A 21508-nucleotide genomic window follows, 5' to 3' on the forward strand; every position below is an offset into this window, starting at 1 on the left:
AATACATACTGCTCAAGGCTAGGTGACATACCGTCTTTGACCCATGACAAGACTGGGCTCGGGTCTCCCCTTGCATTACAGCTGAAGTCTGCATTGTTCCCCTCCTGGACCTCCTGGTCACGAGGAATTACAAAGAATTCAGGGGGTGCTAGAGAAAAGCAAGCAATATATATTTAACAATACTCACTCACTATTAAACCACATGCAATTGGTAAGTCTGGCGATATTCATGATAGGAACCACTCTGAATCCCCTATACTAAACTTATGACTTACTTTTACCTTAAAAATGTATTTATTTGGAATATCTTTGGCAACAAGCCGTCATTCTGACCTAAAGGTGAGTGTGTTGATGAGTGTTCTGCTGTGTACAAGCAGTACCTACACTGGATGGTGACTCTGGCAGAAGCTGTGATGGTCTGGATGCTGTTGGCAGCGCTGCACCTGTAGAGGCCCTCGTCCTCTTCCTGCAGATCACGGATCATCAGGGCCCCGTTGGACAGCAGTCGGAACCGAGAACTGCTCTGCAGGGGAGACCCATTCTTCGTCCACGTGATGTCTGGTCGTGGGTTTCCTTGTGCCCGACAAAGCAGCTGAATTGTCTCGCCTGCCACATCTGTAATATCAGCTGGAGTCTCCATGAAAGTGGGAATCACTGAAGGTACAAATCAAAATAGCTCTTAACATCACAACATTAATAACACTATAATTGACTTAATGACTGACAACACACTCACAAATAAAATCACCAAAGGCCATGAAATTTTGTATCAACTTGAATGATAACCCTTGGACACAATAAGTGGCACCATAATCACATATAAGTCAATATTAAAAAAAAATCAAATCAATTATATTTGACTATCTGCATCAATCACAGATGAGGAGTTTATTGACAGTTGTGACACATTTGATTCATTTGTGGTCAAAATCCCATACACATCTTCCTAGATATACAATGTCATTTAGAAAGTGGTGAAATGTAACAATGTCATAAGGCAGTGGCTCGTGGTTATGCTGAGTTGGTCCAATGTTGATAATACAGTTACCAAGGGTCTGAATGGTACCCTTGCATTGCTGAATAGTACATGTCAAGTAAGAAGCATCTTCTTTCATCATGGTCAATTTATACTTATGTCCATCATAGTATGCAAACATCATAGTACGCAAACCCAGTGTATGGTAGGAAAGATACTGCAACTTACACATTAGCCATAGTGGTAATCAACTGACATCACTAAACATACTCATATACAGATTTAAAACATTTTTGGGAGGCCAGGAACATTCTCAATCAGTCCTATTCTCAATCAATGTTTGATGTTATTATAATAGATTAGGTTCATATTATTTGGAAGCCAGTAACATACATAAACAATCAGTGCACCATACAATTAAAATAGACAATGATCATAACGAAAGTCAAGTCATCTAGTCAAGATTACTCCAGTATTTACAGGAAAGCAATAATCAACTATGCATAGAGCAGTCACAGTACTGGCACCATAATAATGGACTCTACCAATGTAAATCAATGCCAGTTTTGAGGTGATGTTTTAGGGCTATGATTCACACAAGTGGTAATAGGTTATCTGGGTAATTGGTGGTCCGTAAATTAGGTGATGTGAGTAGGAACCTGCTCCACAATGGAATATGGCCGTGATACTGGTCTACTCATCCCAAGAACCGTCATTGAATTTGTCAAAGTTTCTGTTGCACTTGCAAAGAGAGGTGCCATCCTGTTGAAACAATTTGACAGCCAGAGTGATGTCATCATGAATTAGAACTTTTTTCCACGGTAAAGTCATCAATGTCACAATCGCAATTACCAATGGCTCCCCTTGTCATCTCGAACAACTCTTTCATCAAATTCAGCAGACAATGAAGACAAGTAATTAAAGGAAATCTACAATGGTTTCAATACGTTGTGCCTTATCCTACTTGTTAATGTTACATACAAATAAGAGCAATCCTAAAAAACATGTACACCATGACATTGAAAGTGACATTGTTGCTTTGACTTGCAAGAGCAACATATGTCCTCATGCCAAAGTAGCTACAAGACAGGACAATCTGTGTCGCCAGCAACATGAAATGCACAGTATTCATAATTGTATGACCATCTTGATGAAATTTATGTTGAAATCCATGTTCACTAACATTGCTAGCGTGAACAAATATTCACCTGAACTTTGTTCACATTTGAACATTACATACGTCATTGAAATGATGCTTGACTTGCCACGATGGAATGAACAGAGTCATAAGGACTCGCCATGTTCACAGAGTGGCCAGGCACAATAACTCTCAGAAAACAATAATAATGTGTGGATTTATATTGTGCTAGCCTCCATACACTAGTTGCATGTGTAAGTGACGATTACATCCTACCTAAACATTATCCTGGGGGATGTTTTACTCTAGAGTATAGTATCCTACCTTAGTGTAGGAAATCTGGGATAGGTTATGTCCAAAAATTAAGGGTTATTCATCCCAGTGAAACCACCTAAGTGGAAATAGGAAAATGTATCCTGGGATAATTTACATTAACTTCAATCAGTGCATATTATGCCATGACAGATTTCCTTTGCACATGCATTGCATGCTGTCATGACATTCATGCTGTCAGCTGATCACATGACTTCATGAGGTTTGAATTGATTGTTCAAATGTAAAATACTAGTGCATCCGATCCTGGGATAAATAAAATTACATGTAGCAATAGGTTAAAATATTCTAGTGATGTTTATGTTTATACTTGCATTTTCATCATGTTTGACGAAATGGCAGGAAGGCTTTGAAACCAAAGATGTATGCATTTATTTAAAAGTGGTGAAATCATTTGATAGATATATACTACCACAAATGGTAAGGGTCACATTGCTTTCAACTCATATCCTGGTTACACCAGAACCAATGAGATTTGTGTGTATATTGTGATGTCACTTTGACCTGTCACTCTTATAAGCTCTGCCCCCTGAGATTGCTTCTGACCGCTTTAGTAACCATCAATAATATAGCCATTCCTTACAAGCCATATCTTACCCGGCTCTCCAAAGTACCTCAGTTCCACTTTGTTGGTCTTCACCTCTCCAGCAGCATTCCTGGCCACACACTCATAGGCCCCCTTATCGGTGTCCTTTGTCTCTTGAATCATCAACGTACCATCAGAGAGGATTGTCAAACGATTATCAGGCTCCACCATTTCACTACAACAACACAGCAATTCTGTATGGTAATACAGCTAAATATCAACTGCTACCCTCCTAGAAGCTGTAATTCCATTTCGAGGATTAAGAATGACGAAAAGAGTTGAAGTCAGCAAATCTGATAAGCAAAAGTCTTATTGCTACATATGCTACAAGCATAGAGTGATGCTGTGCTCAACCTGTTGTCATACAAATAGAGACTCATAAAACAGCCAAATAGTGAGTATCATGAAGATCCCAGTCAAAACACAAACTTAATGGACGACATAACTGCTACAGAATAATCACTTAGAAGGCCTTATTTCACAGTTTACAAATGAGTAATTTACCTCCATAACCTAATCCTAAATGTAAAATGAAGAGTCTATGAAAGGAAATAGGCTTCTGAGGGACCATGTTTGAAATTCACACATCAGAATGTATGTCCAAATAAAACATATGAAATCATTCTTTACAGAACTACAACTCACCTGTTGTGTAGCCATATTATTTCTGGGTTAGGTGTGCCCTCCGCTCTGCAGGTAAAGTATGCTGTGTTGCCAAATGTCACATCGACGTCTCTTGGCTCCATTGTAAATCTTGGCATTTCTAACAGAAAACATGGGTTGGGGTTAGATAAGGGAGTGTCATTGCTGGGTGTCATTGCTGGGAGTCATCTCCTACCCCATAACACAACATGCACGTAGACTACACCCAGTAATGGGTTCATGTGTGTTGTCGTCACTATCAAGAAGACATCCTGAGCTTCAGTAATCTTGATCACAAGTTTGTCAGATGATGTTGGTCCTCACATCCATGCAAGGCATCATGTCATGCAATACAGGTATGTTGTCAATAACACTGGTGACCTTTAACAACTGTCTTTACCGTGTTGTAAGTAACAAGCCATCGAAAGGACAACACCTCCATTACAAATTCAGGCAGTGGTTTGTGCTGGTAATAGAACCCTTATTTAACATACTTGACCAAGTGTTGCTACTGTTACTGCTGTAAATCATTCCCATACAGATAGGTGTTAACCAGAAACCCTTTCAGATTTGTACTTGCCTGTGGAACAATGACCTCACCATTCACCCATATGGCTGCCCAATCTACTGGACCTATCTTTACATTGGACTTGTCTACAAACTGAATATGGCTGACTTACTACAGTACTTTTCAAGTTAATATACAGAAATCATTCCTGAGTCAGTATTCATCATTATCATGTGCAACCTCACAGAATGTTTGGACCAATCTGGTTGGATTTGGACCTTCGACATACATCTTCCAACAGAATTCGGTTACAGCATCCATAAATATTTTTATCAAGTTATCCAGAAATCACTGTCAGCAATTCAAGAACTTCTGATCCATAATTATGCCTGCTCTGGCAATGTGGATATGTCTACAAATCCAGGAACATTAGTTGGAAGTTATACCCAGATCAATCTCACGCCAACCTAAGTTTGACCTTTGCCCCCTAATATTGACTAATATGGTGAAACAATATTGACTTCAACCAGTTGTTACAAACATGTTGACTTGCAAAACAAATATGACCTACCTCCGTCAATCCTCTGATAGCAAAATGAAAAGGAACACATTTAGTGAAGACAACATCAAAGTTGCAGCTACCTTATTTCACACCATATATCTCACCTTAACTATATAACAACCCAGCACAAATAAACACTGTGACTTGATGTTACATACATTGCCTTCTCTTCAGTTAATCCTATTGACTTCTTTGTTATAGTGTTATCTGTGTACATTAATCCTACCTTGTGCAAACCTATCAGCATGTATGTTTATATTATCTCAATTCGCTCACTCAGCTATTGCCTGATGAAGGGGCAAGAAGTAACCCTGAAACATTATTTTTTGTTTTTGTGATCCATAAAAAGTTCCATGTCCTCATGTTCTTCCAACTTATTTGTGCCAATCCAAGACAATATTAGTATATGGTCATCTAACAAGACAAGACTAGCCTATATCAAAGTCTAGTTGTCACCCTTGCCCTTTCATGTATACTTTTCTGTGCTAAAACAGACATAAAGATAGTCCAATCAGAGAACTTGTCACAAAACCACATCCAGTTTCTGAAAACATGGCCACTGCTATGGCAACTGCTATAGCCACAGCCACCAAGTGACAAATTTACTCTGAAATTATTGCAACAATTAATACCCCCATCACACCAAACTAGTTCTCAATATGTTCGTGAAAATGTTGTTGAGCGGGCTCCAACAGTATGTGAACATATGGAACATAGTAGCAACTATTGACAGTCTTTTTACAATCTTCATGGATGGGCTAGGACGGGGAGGGTGCTCTAGAACTTTGAGTCTGCTCAAAATTTTATCCCGTCCATCTCGTTCTGCAATTAGTCGGATTGTCAACGTACTTAAAACGAGAAAGATGTATTACAAACAGAATTGCCATACTTCCAACCTACTATGGACGTGTTACGACGTGTTCCAGTCAGACATAAATTTCAATACATGTGCACACCGACCGGGTTGACTTCTCTTTGTAGGTCTGAACTTGAATGAAGACTATAACGCCCTCTGTATCCATGGGTGTTGGGCAAGGGCGGGCCAGGACGCAAATACACACACACCTGGGATGATATGAGGACGTACTGCGAACGAGTTGGTCAGGTTAAGAATTAATTAGAACTGGCTTGGACATATTGTGAATGGGTAGAACTAGGTTGAACTGGTTAAGAACGGATTGAGAACGGCTATGGACAGCTTTGAAACGTTGTCGGGATGAGGTAAACGGGCACTTTTACACGATCTGAACTGGATATATACAAGGACTACAGACTGGCTAAGAACGAGATAAGAACGAGATAGACGTATTGAGGACTGCTTATGAACGAACTAGCAACGCCTTTTACGCCAAACTACACGTTCTACCGTGATCACAGCCCGTTCTAGTATTTTTTTTAGAACGGGGTAGAACAGGATAGAACTACTTTGATGTGATGGTAGCATTACCAGAGACGAATAGTTTCAAACTTTTTCAAAGTTTTCAATCAACTCGCCCAAGTACCTAGTGTTACCATTTCATGTTACCAAGATGTGTAATGTTACTTAACACTGTGTAGTCAGGGTATTATGGAAAAAGTGAAATGTAGCAGTAATAAGTATCTTTACTTTGGTAATCTGTAAATTTTTTGTCTGTCAGGGATGCCATTTTTTCTCCTTTCTTTATCTGATAGACCCAGGTCGATTTTTGTGATGCCATTCGAAATAAGAACAGCAATCTGATTGGATATCACATTTTCATCACAAGGTGCACAACAGGTGCTCTACACAGGGTGGCGCCTCAATCAACCCAAGAAAAGTCGGCTTGAAAGGGCAAAGGTAAAAACTACACTTTCATATAGGCTTGTGAACACTCTAATCTTGAGAAGATGGTATATAGTATTATGATATAGTGAGTTTCAATCAAACTTGAGTACATACCTGATCTATGGTCTGAATCATTAGCCACTTGATATTCTGCAAAACAGGGTAAGGGTCATTAAGGTCTAAAACCATATCTCTCTCAAATTATCATATGCCTGCCTACACCATATCTCTCCGAGCACAACTGAGGAAACAACATTTGTCCATGTTCTAGTGAAATACCAAAATAAATGTCAAAGTGTAATGCCTCAGCCAAATTAGAACTTACTTCATATTATAGACATATAGGAAGAACATCACAGTGAAATTGCTGTTCTTAGTTGTAGAGGAACTAAACTAGGAAAAGACTTTAAAAAGTTATCAAGTGTATAATGCATAACAGCTTTGACAATAAAGTCAAATATGTAAGTCTCCGGTTCCCCAATGGAGGGGCAGTGCTAACCATGCACATTCTTGTCTCAGCCCACCACAGTAATACAAAGGGAACACATCTTGTACATGTATACTGCTGGTAAGGCGTGCTTACCACAGTGGAAGTCATCCTGAGATATGCTCATGAGTGATCTCCCTTGCAGCTTGCTGGGAAATTGGCAGGTGGCAGCAGCCTGTGTGTAGCCATGTTTCTCCTTCAGCATGTCAGACAGCCACATCAACTGACAGTCACACACCAGTGCATTTGAGTCCAATCGTCTGAATAGAAAATCACAAACAAATGCACCTGTGTTTCTTCCTTCGCATCTTGTTCTAAATCATGTCATAGTATATGAACCAATGGTGTCAACTGTCAGTGAGAACATTTTCTGAAAACACCTACCCAATTTTTTCAAATGACATTTGCTGATGCATTGTGCCCTGTGAACATTGCATGGTGTCAAGATAGGCTTCCAGCCCCCAGTTTTCTTCTTGGCCAGATGGATGATGCATATAGCTTAAGAATACTCTGCTTTCTCCAAGATCATGGCTAGGCCTACTACTATTAACTAAAAAGGTGTTTGCATTACATGCAGAAGCAGCCCAACCCCCACCATTTCCTGATTGCCCCCCAACTTCCCAACCCAGATACAAACTTCCCAAGACAGAAAGTCCCATGCCTCTAGCCACATTGACAACAATGCCATATCGGCTTCAATAACATCACTTCCGTTTTGGATAAACACATGGTGCCATGCCTCTAGCTACTTTACAAACAAACTTATGAGCACCTCTAGTTAAATAACATCTCTTCCAGTTTGGGAATATACATGCCAAATGCAGTACCATCTTAGAAACAGAAAAGACTATGCTTAGAGCTACCTTAATAACAAAGTCATAAGCACCTCCTGCCTTAACCATGAACTGCTTAGAGTTCATGTACAGAAAATTTTGTCAAATTTCAATCATCAATGCTCTAGATAGTGTATCTGCGCAAGAATGACCTTGACCTTCAACATCATCCACTCACATGTGAGAACATTACTTGTTGCAAACTATGGTTGTATTATGAATGTGAAGTCTCGATCATACTAACAAAATTTGCTGAATGAAACTATTTATAAGTCATTTCATGAGTGAAAGGCTTCCAAAGTGATAAATGCTGAAGAACATATTTGGTGCACTTTATCATCATTTATCTCTGAAAAGTGACATTATGATTAGGATACAGATAGTTACGACCAAGTTCAACATCTGACAGAAGACCTCTCCATCACCAGGCAGTCATGTGGAAACAAGGACAAACAAATATATACAAACGTGCATACAAATCCAGAATTTTAAAATATATTAATATAAAATTTCAGAGTTAATGTTAACCTCCACAAAGATAAGATGATCCCATCATAAGAGATACCCCCTGTGCACTGTCAGATGCAGTGAAAATTTCAGTACGAATTTCACAGGTTTCCTTCCTCTGAACATCTTTTTACAGATGTTCTGTAGAACTGGAACACTGATTCATCTGCAAAGATCACATGATCCAAACTCTTAGTGACTTCACCAGTACACCAGGCCAGGTGTTTCTCCACATGTGCATCAGTCATTCGAGGAATTTCTGTAAAACTGATTTCAAGCAGCTAATGTCAAGTAGATTTCTACATCCTGTCCATTCCAATGACCTCTTCTCTCAGTTTCCGAACCAAGAGAACCACTTTGGATGAGCAAGGACAAGCTCAGCAGCATGTCGTCTATTGTGAGTGTCATAAACTGACCCACGTCCTGATCCAAACTGATGCGATGCACCACTGCCTGAGCTGAACCTCTTTAGATTAGTGTATACAGTAGAGAGAGTCAAGCTATACAACTCATTTCTGTACCTATTTGTGTAGAGGTAATACAGAAGGTTTTCTTTCATCAAACTCTGACATGTTCATGGACCGGAGAAGCTGTCGTCTGCTTGTGCGTCATCACGTGACTAGCCCTAACAACAAGGGAGGTGATTCTGCAGATGACCATGTGAAGCCATACAAACTTTCATTAGCCTAAACAGTATTATACCAGAATATCATTCTCTTAAAAGAATACCATTTCCGAATTATTTTGCACAATGCTAAATAAGGATCAAGAAGAACATTTCATCAACAAATCCCGGTAATATACTTACAACCGACGTAGATGTCTAGAGTGGGAGAATACACCTTTTGGTAGACTCTTTAGTTTATTGCTGTGTAAGAATCTGCAACAAAAGTACAGTACTGTTGATAACCTAACTTTTTTAAAATATTTCCAGATATCTCCATCCGGAAGAGCTTAAACAATGCTCACACATGCGACATAAGCTAAACCCTAAATTTCCAGAACATATGTATCTATCACCATTACCATTGACATAATTTAGTTTGTGGAAGTCTGTACATTCAAGAAAGACTTCTAAACTGTATGTAATATCTGTAATATAGAGGGACAATATTAGACAATACACTAGATCACATTATAAAAAACATATTGTGTGTTACTTGTAACTGTAGTCAATATTTGAGTTGACTATCCCCACAACATACACAATGTCATCACCTGTCTAACAATATAGCCAAACAAATCAAGTATAGCAGGGTTAGAACTAAACTAAAAAGCTTCACGAGCCGGGGTAAAGATAGAGTTTCCTTGTGATATAAATACAATCAGGAGATTGGGAAATGTGTACCAGCCTGCAAGAATTTGTAGTAACCCCTGGCTAGCGGGCTAGTGTTAAGTTCTAACCCTGTACAGAATGAATTTAACAAAGTGGAACAAATCTGCAATGTAGATATGTGCTTGAACACATTTACAGTTACAAGATTACAAGATTAGCATTACATTTAACTATGAAAGAAAGGTAATGTAAATATACCAAGCATACTTACAGCTGTTCCAGTTTAGGGAGATCTCTAAATACTCTACTATGAATGGTCTCTATCTTGTTTTTATATAGATATCTGAAATTAGATGTAAATGTATTGTACTCTGGGCCACGAGGCTTCCAATACTGAAATAAAGAATCTTGAAAGGTGAAAATTAAGTAAAGTACACAAAAGATTCAACATATTTGCACTTCACTATTAAATTTCCACTACAGTTGGCCAGTGGACCTCCATGGACTTAAGATGTTAGCTTCCATGGCTTTTCTGCACATAGGAAATAGGACTCTCAACACTCTGGGGGGGGGGGGGGGGGGGGGGGGGGGGGAGGCCTTGCCCATCTTGCAATACCCAATAACAATAACTGGTCACAAGTTTATACATTGGCATCAATATCTGGTTATTTCTTGGATGAGCAATATACATTATCTGGACTCTAGAGGCTACTCACAAATATCTCAGCTCACCCAGTCCCTGGAAGGCCCCATCATCCAGGCTTTCCAGCTCATTGTTGTTCAACAACCTGAAAAAGGATCATGACACAGACAGGGTTACACCCAATAGCCCTTGAAACAGTCTTTGTTGTGGACTAATCCGACCAGAATTAAGATTTACAAATATACATAACCATGTTCTACTTGTTTTAATATATTATGGAACTCAATAAATGTTGGCCATAAACATGATTAAAATGACCTTTTCCTGCAAGGTGCAATAAGAAAGTAGCTAGAGACCTACATACAGCAAAGTAGGCACAACAAGGGGCCCACATACAGCAAAGTAGGCACAACTAGGGGCCACATACAGCAAAGTAGGCACAACAAGGGGCCTACATACAGCAAAGTAGGCACAACAAGGGCCCACATACAGCAAAGTAGGCACAACAAGGGGCCCACATACAGCAAAGTAGGCACAACTAGGGGCCACATACAGCAAAGTAGGCACAACAAGGGGCCCACATACAGCAAAGTAGGCACAACAAGGGGCCCACATACAGCAAAGTAGGCACAACTAGAGGCCCACATACAGCAAAGTAGGCACAACTAGGGGCCCACATACAGCAAAGAAGGCACAACTAAGGGCCACATACAGCAAAGTAGGCACAACTAGGGCCCACATACAGCAAAGTAGGCACAACTAGGGGCCCACATACAGCAAAGTAGGCACAACTAGGGCCCACATACAGCAAAGCAGGCACAACTAGGGCCCACATACAGCAAAGTAGGCACAACTAGGGGCCCACATACAGCAAAGTAGGCACAACTAGGGCCCACATACAGCAAAGTAGGCACAACAAGGGGCCCACATACAGCAAAGTAGGCACAACTAGGGGCCCACATACAGCAAAGTAGGCACAACTAGGGCCCACATACAGCAAAGTAGGCACAGATAGAGACCAACATAAAACAAAGTAATTCTACAAAATGTCAAAGCTCATAAAAGCACGAGAGAAAACTGCCAAGGTTATCATGTAGAACAAAGAGAGATGGGACTTGGAATGGTGCTGATGGCTACGCAGGTCTCACATTACAATAACCCGGTGACCCCGACTGACCATTGCCAGACTACTTCTGGGATACCACTGGGCATAGAAGGGACAGAGTGGCAGACTATGTATGACCTCTTCCTCACGGGACAGGGAAGCTTCATCAGCAGAGACACAGAGTTAAAATGATTATATGCTGCAGGATATTGGGCCTAAAGACCCAACCACAGAATAGCTTTGATCTGTATAGACATTTGGTCTCAAAGTGTGTGATGCTGGCAGTAACATGGTTGGTTAAGGGTTCAGTTCAGAAACAAGAGATGGTTCAACTTGTTCCATCCTGATGGTCATATGCCGGTGTATTGACGGAGGGGTTCTAGGATGCATCCAAAGGTTCACACATTTGCAGGCAGTGGCATCAATGGCATCCAAGCAAATTTGAAAACCCAAGGTTGCAGGAATGTCATTCTGCAACCACTTGTCCTTCCCTTTCTCAGAGACAGACATGTGGTATGGCGTTCCAACAGGACAATGCCAGGCCCCACTGCTCGATTAATCTTTCTCAATGTCATAACATACCAATGTTGCCCTGGGATCATCTTGGGCAACAGATAAGACCACATCCATACCTGCTAAACAACTTACAGCAGCTGGAATGTTCATTATTGGATACCCAATGGCGACATCAAGATGCTTACTTCTTTGATGAGGCATCGTGTCCAGGCCTGTCTAGATGCCTGATGACATTACCAAGGTGCTATGGTAGTATTCAGAAGCTTTGCAATCAGACTTTCATCATCAGTATTTTTTTTAAAGTTACAGTTATGTCAACACTAGATGTGTTGAATGATTTTTGATAATTCATTCCAAGTAACTTGTTGTACCATAAATGAAACAAGTTTCCTTGTTTTCTTTCAATAAGCAGTCCCAGTCGATGTAGGCTTTCATTTGATCAATAGTTTAGTAAGGCCTTCACTGTACCCTTGACCTTTCAACGATCACCCACCAATTAGGGCAATTTACCCTTTTCTCTTCAATACTTTTTAGATAAATTGGATGTATAAGATATGCAGAATGTTTTACCTCAAATTTGACATAGCCAAAGAAACTTTGAAAAGCTAAAGGTGTTAAGAAAAGCTATTATACAACATGTCCAGTCCAGCAGTACAAGTATTTACCTTTATGGTACTCAGCCTTTTTTCAGTATGCATTCAAAAATTATTTTCAAAAGCCATTAATTTGAAGTGGCTGTCCAAGATTGTTTAACCATATTAAAACAACAGTCATCAGAAGATGACAATACCCCTGGCCACCACATATTCAAAAGCACAAATCATCTGACTGTCACATTAAGTCTAATTTGATGGGAGTATTTCTCTCTAATCTGTCTGTCAGTATACAAGAGTCAGTGTTGGCTGAAGAGTGCGTTTATGCGTCTTGGACGCACAAAAATGAGTTTGAACGCACCTGCGTAACATGTGTGGGTCTCGTGGACGCAGTGACTGGGGCGTTATTAATTTCATATCGAATTGACACTGTTATCGTAAATCAAAGATGTATGTCTTTGTGTAAAGGTATTTGTTGCCAAAGAAGACAGCGAAGCATGTTGATTAACACTTCCGTTGGCTAAACCAAACCAGTTTCATTATTCTCTCCCTTTTTATGACAAATATCCAAACCGGTTTCTTGACCGATATCTATTTTCGGTTTTGCATATATTAATGTTCGGTATGGTCCGTAGCTTTGCTTCAGCCAATCAGGTGCCGCATATGAAGCAGGTCGGATATATTCGTAATTCATTTAGCTTGATGATTGGTCGAAAATATCCCGACCTTGTGTCAAACTAAAAATAGCCAGGCACATCGAGGGTATAACTTCAGAACATGGTAACAGTGACCCGCGAAATCGAGTGTCCGTGTGGGGTGGTATGCTATGTTATTGTGGTAGTTGATTTATAATGGATCGTAATGGGGCACGCTTACAAATATTAAATATGTGATTCACAAAATGTTTTTTGTTCATTGTATTGATCGATGCTGATTTTCATTACCGAGTTCGGTAAACAAAGTAGATCTACCTGTCATTGGTGAATCTTACTGCAGTAAGTAAGGCTGTGTGGATTAGCCTATATGGTTTACATCACATCCTGTTTTGTATTTTGCATACGACCGAGGTTTGGTCAAGGGACTTCGTTTGAACAAATGGGTTCTTTTACTCATCAATTTCGAATGGAGGTAGGGGTAATTCCACTTCAAAAACATCCCAGAAACTATCATAAAAAAGTTAACGTCTGTACACTTGCAAGTAGCCGTGACATACCGCAACGAGTCCTGTGTTCGATCATGCAATGAAATATATCGTGCTTAGATTTGCATAAGTAAACAGTTGGTTGTGTGGATAACGAGATTTATCGATACCGGGATACTGTATATGATAAAGAATAAATGCGAACACTTGAATGTTAGCATTGTTTTTATTTAGTGGACTCTGAATATTTAGTTATTCTACAACAGACTTATCAAGCTGATAATAATTCAATCTCTTGTGATTCATATTAAGAATTGCAAAACACATTTTGCCAGAACCGTTATTAGTGTAACTGACATTTATAGCACCTGAAACATGTTGACTAGATTTATCAAGGAAATGCTGGATCCTGAACATACTCTTACTAGAAAAACGTTTGATATGCCAATTATGTTATGACTCATTGATCATTGTCACAGTTACAACATGAACTCACTACTCAGTACAGTAGCTTCAGAACAGCCATTGAACTTAACTGAATCCATAACTTCAAATCATTGGTAGATCTCGGTAAAACTGTCTGTCACAATGACCCCTTACCAATGGCTGATAACCCGTGTACTGCCTTTTCATTTACGAAGTTAGATATTAACATGGATAATTTTGTGTTAATATATTCATTAATATCAAATGTCCCTTTTAAGAAATTGTTTGTCCCTTAATGTAAACCTCTTGGTCATGAGAGCAGGATGTGCCCCGATGTGAATCTTTATCTCACTTTGCCTGCATGTTTGTTGATATTTTGCAGTTGCGAAAAGAATTCTGATTTTTCACAACCAAGTGTTCTGTTGTTAATGTTATGTTATAATGCTATGACTTGGACCCCTCCATTTTTGTTTGGGACCCCTAATTTTATGACGAAGGGGTCCAAGTGACCCCAAGAAAATTTAAGCCAGAGCAGACACTGCAAGAGTAGTTATTGTGCTATCAAAACAATACCATGGAATTGGGATTCGGAACTTTGTATTTCTATGTCAGGTACACACTGATATGAACAGTCAAAATCAAAGTTGTTGCCATATAAACATTTTTGTTCTAAACACCCCTAAGTAGCAAGAGGCAAACTGGTCATTGTGTGTGCAAAGTTTCATGAAAGAACACCAACTCAGTTTTAGAGATATGGTCTGGACAAACACACCTATATGAGTCCAAGTCAAACGTGTTGCCATGGAAACAGGAATTATATTTATTTCCTTAAATTCCTAAAAAACAAAAAAACACCACTTCAGCCCTTGGTTAATACATGTACAAGGTTAGGCTGAAAAGTCTTTCACAGTTTTCAAGTTGTGTTCCGGACTTTTTGAGACTAAGTCCAAATTGTTTCCATGAAAATCAAGTAAAATATAAATGCCCAAAATCCGCAAATAACAAAAGGTACCACATCAGGATCTGTTTGATATATCTGCCAAGGTTGTTGAAAAATATAGAACAGTGTTCGAGTTACGTGCCAGAAACCAAAAACAAGTCACGCAAAATTATCCGTGAAACTAGCAATCATGTCCTTGTCCAACTTCTTTCCATAAAGATTTTTAAAATAAAACTTTTATTAAAAGTCACACACTTGTTTTAGTTGTTGCCAAGTGACCTCTGGCCTAGTGAATATTAACTGAATTGAACCTGACCTTTCTTGAAGGATTATCAACCCACAATCTGATCATATCCCATCACTACTTGTTGCTGTACTTGTCCAGAATCCAGTCCCAACGTAATTCTAGACCTCATTCATATCTACCAATTTGGCTGGTTACTCAAATTCACCTTTCTTTTACAAAGACTTTGTCTGGTCACATTTGATCATGTTGCCATCCAGGACCAAGGGACCGATGACAGATAGCATTACAGTGTATAAATGAACTAATAAACAATTATGGAAGACATACTCACAATGTTTTTAAACTTGATAAATTGCCGAAAGATCCCCTCGGTATACTCTTTATTTTGTTGAATCTTAGATCTCTGAAAAACAAAACAGCACATATTAAATGACATGTCATCAAATTTAAAAAACCCAAACACCTTCAAACACTGGCCGAGAGGGGACATCGCTTTCTCGCTTTCTCGCTTTCTTGCGGTTAAGCAATATCTGCTCTTGACCTCTATAGGGGCTGCATGTGATATCTGCTGCAATTGGTAGGGAATGTTGAACTTTTCTCTCAATTTACTTAAAACATAATTTAACTGTACAGACGTGGTGATTTTAAAATAATCCACAGATTTTTGCGTAAAATGTAATTGATTGATTTATGGCCCTATTCAGGTTAAAATATAAATATATACTTTTCAAAAGAAGTTAAGAAGACTATGGTTACCGGTAATTAGTCATGGCTGATTGTTTTGCAAAAATACAATCTTATATTTGTGGGTGTTCTATAACATGTTTCTGTAAGTATATGATGTTACAGTGTGTCATACTGTTGTCCGTAAACATTCTTTTTGACCTTTGATGTATGTTTAACTTGAATTGTGTTTCTTGTCTTGTGCAAATGTACAAATATATGAACTTGCATATAGTAATTCGATAAACATGGGTGTGAGTGAGAATGGTTTCACGCTGCTTTTAACAATAATCCAGTAATATCACGGGGAACACCAGAAATGGGCTTCACACATTGTACCCATGTGGGGAATCGAACTGCTTGACGAGCAAACACTTTAACCACAAGGCTACCCCACTGCCCCCATCGCTGTGACGTTACCACAGTTGATATGTGTACTTATGTAAACTACACATATGGAGAGACATAATAATTAGCGTGGCCACATAGTTAAAGTTGATAACAATATGAAATGCGTTACTATGATTATCTATAACATATATTAAATCAGCTATCATTGTAATATTTTATGTATATCTCATGTATAGTTTTGTCAAAATTATTATATGTGTGTGTGTTTGTGTGTGTGTCCCGACTAATTGTCTGTGTAAAAATGTAGTAGATAATTACTCACATCAGAACGTACAGTTGTTAACCATTCAGCTTAAATGGATAGAGAATTGTTACATAAATATATATATTCCTGCCTGAGTCTATACTATAATCGGATATCTAGTTTCTCCTGGCGGGAAAGTTAAACTTTATTTTACAAGCACTTGAGCATTAATTTAATTCCCAAAGACAGTTTGATCAAAAGTAATTTTAAGAAACAAGTTGTTTTTAAAACATATTTACAACGCATTTCATTTCTATTGTCCAAGAAATGGGGTTATGGCTTAATGAAGCTCTCGAAAGTTATACATGCGACTTAAGGTAGAGACATATATCTAATCCAACTGTATTTTGCAAGGGAAACAAAACTGTGTACATGTATAACTTTTGTTTGCATAATGTACATGCAACTTAATAAACCTAATTGTGATCCCGAAATCGGACGAGCACATATTAGGCTTCAATTCCAAATCTAATGACCGAAAAAAAATAATTCTTTGGACGTTGCAAACAGTACAAACAGAAGATAGATGGAGGAATATGGGGGCGGGGGTATTATGAACAAAATGAAAATATGAACAGTGACTATCTGTATTCTGTTAATCTTGCGTATTTACTACACTACAAGAAAATATACAAGCTAAACGAGAAAAAATTATGTGTGCATTTGTAACATATTTATCTACTACAAGATGTTTAAAAAATGTAATCATAAGAGGCAAAATTGCAGTGAGAATAACAGGAATGGATCACTAAATATCAGCAGAAACCGTTTTAATGTACGGCATTATGGGAAATATCGCTTTCTTGCTCTATCGCTTTCTCTAATGACTAACCATAGTCATATGAAAGAATCAAGTGTTATTTAACTTCTCTTGAATAGTATGTACTGTAAATCTTGAATATCAACGTTTGAGTTAATTATAAATGCAAAAAATGAGAGTAGACTTAATTAATTATACTTTGCATTTTTGTCTCAGAATGACTGTTGATAAGACGGCCTCACTACACTGCACACTTTGAATAGCCGAAATCCCAACTTGAATATATAACCAATCAACTATCTACTTCCAAATTACGGTTACTGAGAACAATATGCCATCCAAAAACTAGAAATTACATATGGACATCCGGTAGTATTAACATTGTTTTGGTGAGGACTGCCACTATGATGACATCTACTCCGCAAACAGAATAGACATTGATATAAGCGTGGTTTGTAGGAAAAAAATTGTGGTTTTTTTAGGAAGTACATACTACTCAGTGCTAATGAGCGGTGTTATTTGCTATTTGTTTTGATAACTTGGCCTGGGGGCAGGGGATCCAATAAAACTCCTAAAAAGGGCCATATATTCAATCAAATTCTTTTTTACGCAGAAATATGTGGATTGTTATAAAACACCCATGTCTGTACTGTTAGGTTATGTTTAAGTAGATAGTGAGAAAATTTCAACATTCTAACCATATGTATAATTTGTAATGTGACTGGAAAAATCTCAGCTCTCTTTTATGACTAAAACCCCTCCCCCGAATGAAGTTTAACAATTCATTAATGATGTTTTACATATATACTTTTTATCATATAGTGGCCAAGAGTGAATATTGCTATACAGCTAGAAAGCGATAGAGCGAGAAAGCGATAGAGTGAGAAAGCGAAAGAGCGAGAAAGCAATGTCCCCCTCGGCCACCATAGTAGAAGGATAATTTGGTCATCTTTCTCTCCCTACAGATGCTACACAAGCTGTAGTCATCCTACTTTCCATACAGATGCTTCAGAAGCAGTAGCCATCCATCCTATTTTCCATACCGATGCTTCAGAAGCTGTAAAGTGTAGCCATCCTACTTTCCATACAGATGCTTCAGAAACTGTAGCCATCCTACTTTCCATACCAATTCTTCAGAAACTAGCCATCCTACTTTCCATACAGATGCTTCACAAACTAGCCATCCTACTTTCCATACAGATGCTTCAGAAGCAGTAACCATCCTACTTTCCAAACAGATGCTTCAGAAACTAGCCATCCTACTTTCCATACAGATGCTTCAGAAGCAGTAGCCATCCATCCTACTTTCCATACAGATGCTTCAGAAGCTATAGCCATCCTACTTTCCAAACAAATGCTTCAGAAACTAGCCATCCTACTTTCCATACAGATGCTTCAGAAGCAGTAGCCATCCATCCTATTTTCTATACCGATGCTTCAGAAGCTGTATCCATCCTACTTTCCATAGAGATGCTTCAGAAGCTGTAGCCATCCTACTTTCCATGCAGATGCTTCAGAAGCAGTAGCCATCCTACTTTCCAAACAGATGCTTCAGAAACTGTAGCCATCCTACTTTCCCTACAGATGCTTCAGAAGCTTTAGCTATCCTACTTTCCATACAGATGCTTCAGAAGCTGTAGCCATCTTGTTTTCCCTACAGATGCTTCAGAAGCTGTAGCAATCCTACTTTCCAGACAGATGCTTCAGAAGTTGTAGCCATCCTACTTTCCATACAGGTGCTTCAGAAAGAAAATTCATGTATCTTTAATTTGCAACTATTTTAAGAGTATGACTATCACAATGTAATTTTTATATTTTTAACTATGATGATTGGCATGTACACTGCAGATGAGTAAGTGACCGGCTGATAGATGCATGGTAGAATTGCATGATAGGTTTCTAAGAATTCATGTGAAATAAAGGCTGTTACATAAGTGAGCTTTCATTGATGCTATGTTACCCCCGACTGACAGAATGCCTAATTGTTTTCTGATGTAGAAGATGCAGTGGCAGTACAGATTGTTCCCATTACCTTCCATCATGTCAGTTCCTGTTTTAGTTGTAAACTGAACAAATGTTGCTATTATAAACTAACAATCATTTCAAAACACATGCTTGTTTAGCATTTTAATGCAACAAGTATCAGTCAAAAGGATAATTTCCGCCTTTTGGGACAAAAGAATTGACCATTGACAGTAAATCTTGATGTGAGCTTCATCCCTGTATGTAAAGGAAAGGATTGTACTTATTTGCAGGTTTACCCCATTGAGGAATGCACAACATAGCTTTTTGTGTTCTTTGAACAACCCTACACACTACTTGGGGGAAACAATACATTGTGAGCGCCAATGTGCACACGCTACAACGCCATACCTCACGTGCCCCAGCATCGGGAGTGATGTCATGTCTATGTACCTGTGGTCAGTTATGAATAAATCACCGCTCAGTTCAGACGTCTTGTTGCTTGATGTTCTTCCCAGTCTAGGTGTGGGTCGTACAAGTACCTGAACATGATGTACAGTCTTACAAATACACTAAACACACCATAATACGTATCGCATTGTGCCCTATGTGTCGTGATATTAATCGTTTCATGACTTCCTGTATCATTTTAGCCCTACACCCTACAAGTGTACATGCTACTTTACCAAACATTTCTGAGCAAATGTTAGAAAAAAAATTACATATCAACTTCAATCAAAGAATATAGCTGCAAAGCAGCAATGGCGGGCTCCAAGCTATACTGTGCACAAACGTCCATGTTCGAATCCTCAAAGGGTTTCCTTGTACCAAATCCCTCAAATGTAGGCACCACTTGTAGGGTATCACCGCTACAAAATTGTCGTGTGCCGAGTGTCCAAGTCTGTTCTTACCCCATTTTTGACCTCGGACATGTTCGAATCCATTAAGGGTTTGCTTGAACCAATTCCGTAACAAAATAGTTAACGGAAATCGCCACAACGAAATTGGCGTGTTCCAGGGGTGTCCCAAATATTAATCAAATATAACAACCAAAGGTGTTACTTTTAGCATGCAACCAAGAACAAACAATAAGATGCATATGGCACACTAACTTCATGAAAACTTTCAATAGTTTCTGTGGAGAACCTTAAAAGATATGATCTTCAAAGTAAAGTTTCGGTGAAAAAAATGATCAAAATCAAAATCCAATAGGTCCGTCGATATAAAAGATATCCAAAATCGGCTAACAGAGTTTGATGTGCTATGTATGACCATATTCTGACCATTCTCAGAAAGTTTGAAAACATTTCATGCAATGGATTCAGAAGAGTATGCATTTAAAAACAGGTACCCAAAAGACACTGAAAACCTTGAATCCAATATGGCTGCCAAACCACGTGACCAATGACCAAAGTCAAAGAACATAAAATGTCAAGCATCCAAAGCAGCAGACACATCTAAAGTTTGAAAGTAATTGGACATGCGGTTGCGAAGCAATAGGGCTAAATATAGCTTTAAAAATTGTTTATTTTTCAGTTATCTGCCCTTGGTCTTTGGGCCTACGGCCTTGGAATTTGTGTGGTATCTGGTACATAAGTATCTGGATACACATACAAAATTTGAACGGAATCGAGACAGTGGTTATTATGCTAGCTCTGGTACAGAAATCGACGGAATAATAATAATATTAAATCGAACGATAGCACTGGGACTCTTCAGCTTTTCGGCTTGGTGACTCTTTAACAGGCTGTAACGTCTTTGTCAGTTGAGCTCCAGTCAAATGGATGAGCGTTCTGAGTTCGTCGAGGCCCGGGTTTATGTCGTATTGCTGAGATAAAGTGCTAAACCTGTTTCCGACCTCGTCCATGTTCGAATCCTGATATGGTTTGCCTGTACCAACGCCGTCAAATGTAATGAACCGCCTGTCAGACATCCCCACATGTGTCCCAGTGTGTTCTTAACCCATGTTTGACTTCGACCATGTTCGAATCCTCAAATGGTTTGCCTGTACCATCGCCGTCAAATGTATTGAACCGCTTGTCAGACATCCCCACATGTGTCCCAGTGTGTTCTTAACCCATGTTTGACTTCGACCATGTTCGAATCCTCAAATGGTTTGCCTGTACCATCGCCGTCAAATGTATT

The 21508-nt window shown here is 38.9% G+C and overlaps 1 protein-coding gene across 1 annotated transcript in view; it reads right to left on the reverse strand.

Moving 5' to 3' along the window:
- The window catches only part of LOC139479765 (peroxidasin-like), a 67053-nt gene that overhangs the window by 19811 nt on the left and 25734 nt on the right, over positions 1-21508 (reverse strand). The window contains exons 2-11 of the mRNA XM_071262622.1: positions 15595-15666; positions 10369-10440; positions 9924-9995; positions 9185-9256; positions 7133-7296; positions 6664-6699; positions 3679-3796; positions 3045-3208; positions 385-654; positions 32-148 (exon numbers count right to left, since the gene is read on the reverse strand). Of these exons, the coding sequence (XP_071118723.1) occupies positions 32-148; positions 385-654; positions 3045-3208; positions 3679-3796; positions 6664-6699; positions 7133-7296; positions 9185-9256; positions 9924-9995; positions 10369-10440; positions 15595-15666 (1157 nt within the window). The remainder of the gene's footprint in view (positions 1-31; positions 149-384; positions 655-3044; positions 3209-3678; positions 3797-6663; positions 6700-7132; positions 7297-9184; positions 9257-9923; positions 9996-10368; positions 10441-15594; positions 15667-21508) is intronic.

This window comes from Haliotis cracherodii, unplaced genomic scaffold (genome assembly GCF_022045235.1).
Source record: "Haliotis cracherodii isolate W230 unplaced genomic scaffold, xgHalCrac1.p SCAF_4, whole genome shotgun sequence".
Classification (NCBI taxonomy): domain Eukaryota; kingdom Metazoa; phylum Mollusca; class Gastropoda; order Lepetellida; family Haliotidae; genus Haliotis; species Haliotis cracherodii.